At 46.9% G+C, this 12,842-nt stretch overlaps 1 protein-coding gene across 1 annotated transcript in view; it reads right to left on the bottom strand.

The window, feature by feature from the left end:
• Window positions 1-2,899: 2,899 nt before the first annotated feature.
• Chat (choline O-acetyltransferase) overlaps window positions 2,900-12,842 on the bottom strand; it is a 56,326-nt gene continuing 46,383 nt past the window's right edge. The window contains exons 12-15 of the mRNA XM_004657846.2: window positions 12,447-12,588; window positions 12,233-12,295; window positions 5,466-5,603; window positions 2,900-3,193 (exon numbers count right to left, since the gene is read on the bottom strand). Coding sequence (XP_004657903.2) covers window positions 2,912-3,193; window positions 5,466-5,603; window positions 12,233-12,295; window positions 12,447-12,588 — 625 coding nt within the window. The 3' untranslated portion in view covers window positions 2,900-2,911. The remainder of the gene's footprint in view (window positions 3,194-5,465; window positions 5,604-12,232; window positions 12,296-12,446; window positions 12,589-12,842) is intronic.

The raw sequence follows: 12,842 nt of genomic DNA, 5'->3' as shown, positions 1-12,842 counted from the left end.
AGTGCATAATTAATAATTTTTTTAAAATTTATTTATTTGAGAGCGACAGACACAGAGAGAAAGACAGATAGAGGGAGAGAGAGGGAATGGGCGTGCCAGGGCTTCCAGCCTCTGCAAACGAATTCCAGATGCGTGCGCCCCTTGTGCATCTGGCTAACGTGGGACCTGGGGAACTGAGCCTCGAACCGGGGTCCTTAGGCTTCTCAGGCAAGTGCTTAACCGCTAAGCCATCTCTCCAGCCCAATAATTTTTTTAAAAAAGGAAAATCCAGAGATACAAAATCAGGAAGAAGGATGGGCTGAATATACAAAGGGAACAGCAGCCACTGGTGGAGAGCTGTTCAGGAGTAATGTGGAAAGTTCTTGCTGTTCTTGTGCACTTGGGAAGGATTTTTCCCTGCATTCTTTCCTGACTATCAATATCGGCCCCCATGGGAAAGGAGGCATAATTTGATAGGCAGGGGTTGGGTTCCCTTTCTTGCTGTGTGGTCCACCTATTGGGTTATTTGGGGTCCACCAATATGATAGATAAAATGTATTAGTCACTTTGCTTTCAGCTCTTTTGCCTTTTTATTCAATCCAGAACCCCAATCTGTGAGATGGTGCCACCTGAGTTAAGTCTTCCCACTTCAGCGATCCCAATCTAGATAATCCCTCACAAACACGTCCAGAGGTTCATTTCCTAGGTGATTCTAGATCCTGTGTCAAGTTGACAACCAGAGACTAATCAGGTATGAGAGCTAGCCCACATTCCTTTGATCTTCCTCTCCTCCCCACATTATTGTTAGTCATTAACTTCTGAGTCATGCCTTCCCACATCACAGCTTGCAAACCCACCCACTTCAGAGTTCTTTGTGGGCTCTGGTTGGAAAGGCTTTGGGCTCCCATTTGCAAGAATCCTGATTCCAGCGCTGCAGCTTGTGGCGCTGTTGAGAACGTCTCACGGCTTAGACTGTATCTAAGACTGTGGGTTGTGCAGAGCTAAAGGACCTGTGTTTCTATGCATGCATGTGCTTGCAAAACAGGAATGTGAGGTCTTGGTATTGTTTCTTCCCTGCTTATCCCCAGGATCCATGGCAAGTTAGGAATACAATCAGGTATCTCACCCCTGACTCTTGGGGTTTCGCCTTTGCTTCAGGCTGCCTATGCATATTTGGGTGGGCTTTGGAGAAGCTGCCCATCTCTGCACAGTGTTCCTGTCAGCCAAACCACAGATATCACTCAAAACCACTTGTTCCTCCCTCCAATCCTACAGTGGCTGGCCATTTACTAGTAGGGACTTAATTTCTTCCTGCCCTACGTTTAGACATGGGGTTTCACCATGTTGCCTCTGTTGGCTTCAAACCCCTGGCTTCACGAGCTCCTCCAGCCTCAGCCTCCTGAGTAGCTGGGACTACAGGTGTGTACCACCAGGTCCATTTTTCTGTGTATTTTAGACACCCACCAGTGCTGCTGGCAGAGCCCAGACACAGGCTGTTGAATTGTTGACCCGGCTCACATAATTTACAACATTGTATTTTATAGCACTTATCAGTAGGAACAATGGCCAGCATCATCTTTCTTGGCATTACGTTTTATTGAAGACAGACTTAACAGTCTTTAAATATCTTGAATAGAATGTTTTTCATATACAGTTCTTTAACCATACATATATTTCTTTAAAGCACGGAACTATAAATTAAAATGTACATATTGCCATAAATCTAGAGCTATTTTATAAAAATAGAACTCAAATATTAACTTCATATATTTTGGCAATTTAGCAGTATTGTAAGGTGGCCACACTTATGCATCACTGTTTCAAGACAACGGTCTCATCTCCCATCTCTCTGGGGCCATGTGGAACATTCCCAGGGTCCCCATAGAGAAGCCCATGGCCATGGCTCAGTGTTGCCTTTGCATAAAGACAGGGTGCACTTATCTGCTCTTAGAGGGGGGAGACCAGCTCCCAGCCCCCCTCCAGAAGGAAGGAGGCTTTCCCTCCAGCAAAGGATCTGTCGCTCACGGTTCTTGAAGCCCTCATAGTGCACATTTTGACAACTGAAAAAACACAGTGAATTCCCTTTTCTGATGCTCAGAGAATGGCAGGTATGAGCTTGGTTCTCTAAGATCAGTGGTAAATAGTTTAAAAGAAAAACACACACACACACAAAGAGTGCCTGCTGGATGGTGTTACCCACAGAGGCACAACACTGCCCACCTGTCATGAAAGGCCCCCAACCTCACTGCATTGCCCAAGCACTCAGTTCCTTCCACTGTCAAATGAAGGCAATTTTGCTTACTGTGTTTTCTGTCTGAATATCTGGATGTGACTGTCTTACCTCAAGGAAGTCTACTCTGGCAGGTGACCTGAAAAATGCACTTGGGGGTGCAGGTCACCGTAATTTAAACAAACTTAGACTTCACAAGTACACGAGTATATGGAGGGACAGTGAGTGTTGGCAGGACCACACGGCTCAGCGGTGGTTCGCGAAATGCTGGGATCAGATGTTTTAATTCTGCAAACAAAGTCCCTGATCCTAGCCAAGCAAAAACGGGCAATGATTGGAGCTGGCCTCTGCCTTTGTGACTTATCTAGGCACATAACATGTAATGGGGTGACTTGGGCTTTCAAGGGGCAAAAAAAAAAAAAAAACCCATTACCTGCACCTGTTGGTGCTGCTGGGAAGTCGACACAAAGGTTAAGCCTATGAGGACTCCAAGGGAAGTACTTACTGGGGATCCCCTGCTCGCCCAGGATGCCTCAGAACTGGCCTGGTCTAGTTTTCAGTTGCAAAGGCCAGAGGGTACCTTGAGAGGAGCCTTTGTGTGTGATGCCTCTGTGCCCAGCCTGTGGTTTGAGCCCCGAGGACGGGGGAGTGACGGATAGTTGGGGTGGGGCGTGGCGTCAGGGTGGGCTCAAGAGCTGGCACCTAGTGGCAGGAGTCAAGATTAGAAGCCCTGCTCGGACCCCTGGCCTTGGCATCTGTTGCCAACGGCGTGCCCTCAGTAGGTTGCGGTACAGAGCAGAGGTCTCTCATGTCAACGAGACTCGCTGCCACGGCATCGGCGAACCCCGCGGAAGAGGTCTCCGGGCAGCTGTGAAAGCTGGAGATGCAGAACAGGATGGTCTCGGGCTGGGGGTTGTAGCAGGCGCCGTACCCGTTGGGGACCACAGGACCATAACAGCAGAACATCTCCATGGTTGTGGGCACCTGCACGAGAGGACCGGTCAGCGGCGGCTCGTTCTGAAACGCAAGCCGCGAACCTGCCAGAAAGTAGGGCGTTCCAACATCCCAGTGCCCCTCTGGGTATTTGTCCTCCTGTCTGTTTTCCACCCTGGGAGTCTGACTGAATTTAACCAGATCAACTGATTGCTTCAGCATGAATGGACATGGACAGAGTCACGGAAACAGGCGCTTCGAAGTGAAGATTCTGCAAGGAGCGGGACCCTGGCCTGCTCCCCCGGGGCACAGTCTGCTCTCCCAGGGTGACCTGGTGCCGGGGGGCTCGGCCTGAGCCTCTCCTTCATCTGGGGGCCATTTGAAGCACTGTGGCAATCAGGATAATTTACTAAATGGCACCCTGGTGGCACCCAACTGTTAGATGGCTTCCCACAGAGAGTCATTTATGGACCTGAGGAAATCTGGCCCATCTTCTCTGTTGATTTTTTTCCCCCCCCTAGATCCTTAATTACCATCAGTACTGCTAGCTGGTTAGATTTTCTCCCCACAGCCCGGCCATGCACAATTACCCAGCACCAGGCATTTCAAAGGCTGCCGTCACCTGGACCTGAGAGGCACCTCGGCTGTTTTGAGTTCAGGGGGCTAAGATTTTGTGAACCAGACCCCAAACCAACAAATATATTTCTAAGAGGGTTCCAGTGATAAACGCGGCTTTCCAGTTAACCCACATCCCAAACTCCTTTCATTAGCCAGTTCTAGGGGGTAAACTGGGAGGGTTGTCAGGCCACGGAAGGGGCTGGTTTTAACGGCACAGGTTTCTGAGGCTGTGTTCCGGGCCCTGTTGAAGTAACAGTGACCATTTTAATGGGGCAGAACAGGCCATTAGTCTTGCTAATAGAGTCGCTGCATTGTCAGATAAATTTGCCGTGCAATAGCCGGAGGCCATAAAGCCATTCCAGAGCACTTTCTCCCGCGGATGGTTTCCTGAAGAATTTATGCTGTTGTGTTCTGTTCTCATTTTTCCATATCTGCAAGCTCACGGCTGTAATGACAAAATTAAACTACTGAGTGGACGTCTATCCTCCAACGCAGCAGTCCCCTTTCACTGCCCACGTCTGGCCGTTCGCAGACAAGGTGGTGTTCCAGTAAGTTGATGAGGCAGGTATTCCCTTCCTCACCAGTAGCTAGCGGGCTCTTAACACAGTGCACCCACCTACAGCTGCAGGTAGGAGATGCTGAGCTGACAATTAATCTGCCATGATGCCAAAATGGTTGGGCCAGGCCATCATGGGCCCCCAGCCAGGCCTGTTGGGATGCAGAGCCTACAGTCCCCAAGGTGCAACTTCATCCTGCAGGCAGCAGATTGCAGGGCAGTATTATACCATACAGTGGATAGAGCCTGGGGATGTGTTTGTTCCCAGCCTGTCCACCTGGGCTATGGGAGTCTGCGATCACTCCCATTTAGAAGTTGGGAAACCATCAGTGTCCTGCGTATTTAGGTCATCCTGCCAAAGGGGACACAGTTCTTAAGAAGTTCTTAAGAACCATCGGGTGATGGGGTGGAGAGAAGGTAGCTGATGGAGAGAGAGAGATGGAGTTGGATAAGAAGAGTCACTTCAAAGGTCGATGGCACAGTAGGAAAGCTATAGTTGACAGCAGTGACTAGCATGTTTCAAAATAGGATTCCGAATGCTCCCAACACATGATGCCTGGCTGAGAGAAAGAGCTATGTCGAGCACACTGATCTGAACATTTTCCCACCACGTGCAGGTACTTCCTTACCCCCCCCCCCGAACCCACAAGTATTTACAATTACTTTGTATCAATTGAAAAGATAGGTGTGTTTTAGGAAGAGAAAGATGGGGAGGTAATATGATGAAGAATGGAATTTCAAAGGGGAAAGGGGGGGAGGTATTACCATGGGATATTTTTTATAATTATGGAGAATGTCAATAAAAATTGTGAAAATAAAAAAATATATAAATAAATAAATAAGAGAAAGAAGGGGGCCAGAGAACTGAGTCAGTCAGTAAAGTTCTTGATATACAAACATAAAGACCTATAGATCTGGATTCCTAACACCCACACCCACACAAAAAGAAGCTGAGCATGGTGGCATGCACCTGTAGTCCCAGTGCTAGGGCAAAGGCAGACTGGTGTCACGGGGGTATGTGGCCATGCCCAACTGTTTGGTGGGTGTTGGGGAATCAAGCGAGGACCATGACCTCAGCCTCTCACTGAGCTCCCACGTATACTACGAGGCCTCCTGGGCCTCGGCCACATACGCACACAGAGGCCGTACCTGGCTGGTGGAGAGGATGAAGTGGTTGCTCATCAGGTACGTTTCATCCGTGAACATCTCAGGAAGCTCCTTGCACAGGTCGCGGGCCAGCTCCCGCAGTGCTAACAGGTGGTTGTCGATGGCCATCCCTGTGATGGCCTGGGAGTCAGGGACAACAAGCAGACAATGAGACCTGGACTTCTCTGACCCTCCTCTCTATTCCCCAGGGCAAGTGGTGACTCCACCGGCCACAGCCCACGCCCACTGTGCTCTGTCTAGACAACGCATGTGAGTGGCCCGCGTAGGACTTGTCTCTTTACCAGACAGCCTCTGCTCCTGGACTCGTGCACATTACTACATGCACAGAATGCGTCCCGAGCAGACTAGGATCTACCTTGCCCTTGAGTTCCAGAATCATCTATACATTCCAACCCACATGGTTCTCTAGTGGAAAGACAGGCAGGTCTCGCCATCCCAGTTCCAACTTGCTCCAAGCAGGGAAAGAATGCAGGGAAAGGGCTGCTCATGTGCTGGGTCCAGGAACTGTCAGGCCCTGTCCCAGTAGGGGCAAGGATGCCAATGCTGTCAGGGACAGACTTTCTCCACAACTAACTCTTCACCTTCCAGCAGGGTTCCAGGGGTGCAGTTCGCCCCTGAGTCTTGGCCACACTGTGGAATCAGGGTCAGTTCAATTAAACTAGACACATTGAGTCAGGAATTAGACATCTGCAGAGACCCCCGCATTAGTGTTTTGAAGGTGGAAGAGCTAGTTAAATAAGGTGGAGGGCTTTTTTTCTCTCTCTCTCTCTTTTGTTTATTTTTATCTATTTATTTGAGAGCGATATACAGAGAGAGATAGAGGGAGAGAGAGAGAGAGAGAGAGAGACAGGGAGAGAGAATGGGTGCTCCAGGGCCTCCAGCCACTGCAAACAAACTCCAGACGCGTGCGCCCCCTTGTGCATCTGGCTAACGTGGGTCCTGGGGAATCGAGCCTCGAACCGGGGTCCTTAGGCTTCACAGGCAAGCGCTTAACTACTAAGCCATCTCTCTAGCCCTTATTTTTATTTTTTTTTGTTTGCTTTCTCTCTTTTTGATAGCGTCATAGAGGGAGGGCCCCAAATGGGAGTGTGGGTGAGAGTCGGGTGGGCAGAGGTGTGGCTGGAAGTGGGACCAGGGTGCTTGTTCTCCGTCTCTCCCACTTGAGGCTGAGTGTACATAGACACAGTATTTTCACAGTATTTTTATTCTGTGTTTATTTGGGGAAATTCAATGTGGTTGGGGGGGGGAGGTGGAGACTTGGGTGGGGGTCTTCTTAGCCTGCAGTACTAATCTTTAGGTTGGTATCACAGAACTCAAGATTTCTGCTATATAAGATAGTCATTTAGCTGTTTCAGCCTTGCACACAGGAGGGACACCCTCTTGCCAATGCACTTTGCTTGGGTTTACAAGGCACGTTTCCGGATTTGACAGCTGTTCTCTTTCAGTCGAGAACAAATGCATAAAGATGACGCAGAGGCCCCAGTCTCCCTGAACATACCTAATTATAGTCAGAGAAAAGACAAGTTACAAAACTTCCACTCACTTTATTCATCATTAATTTGTGTACAGTGGTGCTAAAGATGGCAACCCAGGACCACAGCTTGCTTTCAATGTGCCGTGTTGGGACAGGGAGGAAACCCACCCATGTAGGACATGCCCTTCCCTTCTCTGGAGACCTCTGGAGGTCCACGGAGGTGGCTGCTTGGTACAGCAGTCGGTCTACTCCCTGTTCTTACCATCTTTCATCCAAATGTAGCTGGACGGGCTGAGTGAGCAGCAGTTAAGATTAAAGTCGTGAGTAGAAATGAGTACCAGGGCTCCTGGCTCAGTCCCTTACCCGGGCCTTGGGCAGCTACTGTATGCCTGATGCTGCCCAACACGGAAAGCAGAGTAGCCAGAGGCTGAGCCCTGTGCAGCTCGTGGCTGTAGTTGAGGCAGACAGCCACTGCCATTGAGCAACATGTGCTCACAAACTGAGATAAGGGCTGGGAAGGAGAAGTTCAGGTGATAAGTGTAGTGAGCGGGACTGGCCCCTTTACTTTCTCTATCCCATATATATTTCCTAGCTCCCTGGTGGTTGTCTTGCTTCTCATCCCTTTCTGGTGTTGTCATCAAATTAACACAGAACAGATCCCCGTGACAGCACTCAAAAGGACATTTCTCTAAAATTTTCTTTTATAAATAAGTTTAAATTGGTTATCAAATTATAGTGATGAATTTTCCCTAAGTTGACAGTTTAAAACCCAATAAGCCAATAAGGCTTTTGTCACCTTGCCAGCACCGATTCCAGCTCGGCAGAGGCAAGTCGTGAGAGCTATCCCATTTGGTATTGACTGTCACTGTTCCGAACCTACATGCAGAGTGTCAAGTCTGCACCTTCCAGTTTCGCCTGTGATCTTCATGTAGGAAATGAACTTTAGATTTTTCTGTCCTTTCACTTCCCCAATCCACTGCCACTCTTTGTCCTGTGAAAACTATGTTGTTTGAGCAACATACAGTGCCTACATGATGTCTTATGTACCACACACAGCTGGCTCATGCAGTACACTATGTCCAGATTCCCTTCTTCCTTCCTTTCTTTTCTCCCTTCTTCCTTCCTTTCTTCCTGTGGAACTGGGGTTGAACCTGGAGCCTTTCACATGGTAGGCAAGTGATTTACCACTGAGCTATATATCCCTTGTGTTGGATTTCCTTTCTTACTAAATTTTTGTTTTCCCTTAAATTGACAATCTTTAAATCATTAAACCGTGTTTCTGGCATATATCCATTTCTAACTGTTTCTTAAATTTGCACCAGAATTTCATTTCTCCTTTACTTTTTGCTCCTTTGTAGACTAACTGCTCCCTAAAGCTGCTGAATAGCTATTGATTTATGGAGTTTTACATCATACTGCAGAGTCTTTGGACACCTTTTTTTGTGTTGAATTTTTTATTTATTTTCATTTTATTTTTTTAACTTTCCTCGTTTTGTTACATTTCTTCATCTTGGAAACATACAGCCTTCAGCAGTTTTATAAAAAAAGATTTGTTTTATGAGTAAAGATTTCAAGGCCTTGTCTGTCTAAATTATCTGTATTGTAGCTTCAGGTTTGGCAGTAGTTTAGCTGGGTATGGAATGTGGGTTGAAGATCATTTTCTCTTACACCCTGCAGGCACTGTTTCCCTGTTCTTCACCTTCCAATGATGCTGTGGGGAAATTATTCATCATTATTTCTGATCTCTGTGCTCTTTTCCCTCTGAGAGATTTTAGGATGTTCTCTTTGTCTTTAGTATCATGAAATTTCCTTGGTATGAGTATTTTCCATGCAAAGTACTTGGTAAATTCAATCAGTATAGAAATAATTTCTTTGGTTTTTTGCAAATTCATTTTTCAGTGTTGGGGACCGAACACAGGGCTTTATGTCTTCTAGGCAGACTGTCTATCATGGAGACACTTCCTCAGCTGCTGGGATTTTTCTTGAATTATTTTGTTGATGATTCCTCTATTCTTCAATATATTTTTCTGAGTGAATAGCTATTATTTGGGACATTGTTTTCCTGAATTAAGCCACCTTTCTTTTCTGTTTTTTTGTTTTGTTTTGATTTTGGTTTTTTGAGGTAGGGTCTCACTCTAGCCCAGGCTGACCTGGAATTCACTATGTAGTCTCAGGGTGGCCTTGAACTCACGGCGATTCTCTCACCTCTGCCTCCCAAGTGCTGGGATTAAAGATGTGCACCACCATGCCCGGCTCACCTTTCTTTTTTATATTTCATCTCTGTCTTGTTAGTCTTTATGGTCTCTCTTACTTCCTTATACTTCCATTGAATTTTTCTACTATATTTTCCCCAGAGTTTATCTTAATTTAAAAAAAATCTTTGGTATTCCTTATTCTTTTGTTCTTGTTGTCATTTTTTTTTGTTTTGTTTTGTTTTGTTTTTGAGGTAAGGTCTTGCTCTAGTCCAGGCTGACCTGGAATTCACTATGTACTGCAGGGTTGCCTTGAACTCACAGTGATCCTCCTACCTCTGCCTCCTGAGTGCTGGGATTAAAGGCATGTGCCAACCTGCCCAACTCCTAATCTCTGTAGACTAATAAGTTTATAAACTTTACACCTTGAAACTTGATAGCCAAGGAGCTGTATGAAGAGGTAATGATTAGGTTTCTGAGGTCCCTTCCTCACTGAAGGTTTTATGAAAGAGCTTCACACGGCTTGCAGCCATCTTGCCCTTCCACCTTCTGCATATCAGCAGAACACACTCTCCTGCAGATGCAGGAGCAAGTTCTATATTGCAAACAGAAGCTAGTAATCTCATCTCTGCTCCTTTGATGTTGGCCTCTCAGTGTCCAGAACTGGGAGACATAAATCTCTGGTCTTTATAAATTACCTAGTCTGAAGTATTTTGTGATAGCAACCCAAGCGTATTAATACACTGACCAACTCTCTTTCTTCCAGCTGCATATTCCCTAGATTTTGGTGGTCCCTCAATGCCTGAGCCTTCCTGACTTGCTTTAGTATGGCTCACTGGCACTGTGCTGTCCCCTAAGCCAGTGACCACCTGTTTTACTTTCCAGCTCTAACACTTCACTTCCTTCTTTCCCCTTCTCTGTAGTGAATCTTGGCTTAAAAGTATACCTTGACTGTGGCTTTGGAGAAATTTCACAGTGAGGGACAGCAAGCACTTGTGATCATCACACCACGTTGAATCAGAAGCCCATGTCTTTCTCAACCAGCCCAACCACTGCCCCTACACCAGCTTTTTGGTATTGCATAGCTTCTTCTTGGCAAGCCATTCTCCCAATGCCACCAGTCCTTCTCTGAGCCCACACCAGGGTAAGCTCTGTAACAGGAAATTCAGCATCTTGTGCTCAAACTACGCACACCCAGCTGTTCTTGAGACTCTTTATCTTTGCAAATGCTGCTCCCTTCTGGACCCCTTCTTTCCTTTCTTCATGTGCAAGGCTCATATTGAGGACTCCTGCTGGCTTCGCTTTTCGAAGCAGAGGGAAGAGCTTGCTCTTCCATGTTCTCTGCAGCTTCCCGAGGGCCCCTTTCACATGGGCTGGGCACAACTTTGAAGTGCTTCTCCCCCAAGTACATGCTGTATTTCTTAAGGGCAGTGCTTAATGTTGGCATCTTTTGTTTCTTAGCATGTAGCACTTTTCCTGGAATGAAGCTGGAGGGGTATCTGCTATAGTTTGGATCTCAGATGTCTCGAAAAGGTTCATGGGCTCAAAAACTTGGCATCATTGGGAGGTTGTAGAACCTTGAAGAGGTGGAACCTAGAACAAGGCGTTTGTTATTTGGGCTGTGCCCCTGGAGAAGGTTGTGGAACCCTATTCCTTCTTCCTCTCTTTTTTACTTCCCCGCAGTGAGGGGAATGGTTTGCTTTTACCTCGACAAGCTGCCTTGCCCCAGGTCTAAACAGCCATGGGTCTGGCTGGAGTTGAACTAAAGCCTTGGAAGCCAGCTTTTCTGTCCCTGTATTGGTTACCTCAGTAATGAATAGCTGATGAATGCTGTACATTTGGAGATACTATATGCCATAGGCTGGCCTTCAACGACAATCTCCTGCCTCAGGCTCCAAAGTGCTGGGAGTACGAGGAAGAGCATGAACTACCGTGCCTGGCTAACACAGCCAGCAAACACAGCCATTATGATGAATTAGGCATCTAGGAAGAGGAAAGTCAACATTCACTAGCTCTAAAACCCAGAATTACGTTGTACTTTCTTTCAAGCATATAAAGTTTGGTCAACCCTTCTAATAGATGATATGATCCTTTAAAAGCCATAACTCATATTTGAGTGATTTTCTATTAACATATTGATCACTACTTCAAGCATATACCTCTTCTCTGTTGTTTGTGTGTAACTACTGCCTTGGCAGTACCTGAAAATTAATCACTCCTTTACACCACAGGAGCATTCACACTCCCTTCACAATTTTGATTCCACTCTTCATTTTCAGCAAAGACCTTCTCCTCACAGGTAGCATAAATGAAGGCACAGAAAACAAGAGGCAAAACCAGCCTGAGGAAGAATAAACATGGACTCCTCCACAGTGCTCCAGGAGCCAAGTCACTGCCCTTTGTCAGGCTGGAGCCCCAGGCCCTCAAGTTTGACTTTGCGGTACACCATCGAGTCTATACATATTGTGTGCCATTATCATCATCATGAGAGTTACGTCAAAGGATTTCACTGTACTCTTGTGAAATCTGTGAAGGAGGCAGGAATGGTATGCTACCTATGTTCTGAGCGGAAGAAGACCAGGCTTGATGGCATAGCCCTGTCATCTTAGATACTTGAGGAACTAAGGCTAGAGGATCACAAACTCAAGGCCAGCCTCGGCAGTGTAATGAGACTGTCTCAAAAGGAAAGGTAAGAAGAAAACTAGAGATATATACCTCAGCGCCATGGCACTTGCCTAACATGTGTACAACCCCAAGGTTCAATCCCCAATCACCACAAAAATAAATTTTAAGAACTAAATTCGGGCAGGAGAGATGGCTTGCCTAAGAAGCCTAAGGACCCAGGTTCGATTCCCTAGTGCCCATGTAATCTGGATGCACAGGGTGGCACGTGTATCTGGATTTTGTCTGCAGTGGCTAGAGACCCTGTTGTACCTACTCTGTCTGCCTCTCTCTCTTTCTTAAATAAATAAATAAAATTTTAAATATTAAGGTTAAAAATAAATCAAAATCTGAGACGGAGGTGTCCTTGCTGAGCCGCTGGGTGGCTGGTGGGGGCTGTGGAGGCGTCATCCACCACTCACCATGACTGTGAACTCGGTCTGGGCTTGGATGGCGGCCTGCAGGAGCCGCAGCTTCTCAGAAGCCTGTAGACAGAGCAGAGGGTCAGTATGCAGGCCTTGGCAAGGTTGCTCGAGCAGAAATGAAGCCGAAGTATCAAGTGTCATGGAGCCAAAGTGGATGAGAAATGGCCCTCATAGGTCTCCTTGTGGCTCCTCGGGGCAGAGCAGGACTTACCAGCACGGTAGCCTTGCGGTCAGTCACGGCTTGCACAAAAGCCAGAGCGGCCGAAGTGGCTGATCTGATGTTGTCCACGCGGCCTTCCTGGAATCGGCGGATGGATGCGCTCTCGTAGGTGGGTACCAGTCTCTGGTACAGCCTGTGGGGGAGAAAGGATGAGTGGCAAGCGGACATTTATTCTCAGGGTATCGTAAATGCGGGAAGAGAAAAAAAAAAAAAGCCTCAGCAGGGCTTTATTTTTATACTCCTGACTTGACTTGGAATAGTATTTCATTTTAATGTTAATAGAATCCTAGAGAATTCCCAAAGATGAATGTGGGGGACTGGCGGGGGAGTCTTTGATACAAAGAACCATGTGCATTTTTATATGAAGGGGCTATTGCACAGATATAA

The sequence above is a fragment of the Jaculus jaculus genome, chromosome 18 (assembly GCF_020740685.1).
Source record: "Jaculus jaculus isolate mJacJac1 chromosome 18, mJacJac1.mat.Y.cur, whole genome shotgun sequence".
Classification (NCBI taxonomy): Eukaryota; Metazoa; Chordata; class Mammalia; order Rodentia; family Dipodidae; genus Jaculus; species Jaculus jaculus.
This window is presented reverse-complemented; position numbering and strand designations above follow the sequence as displayed.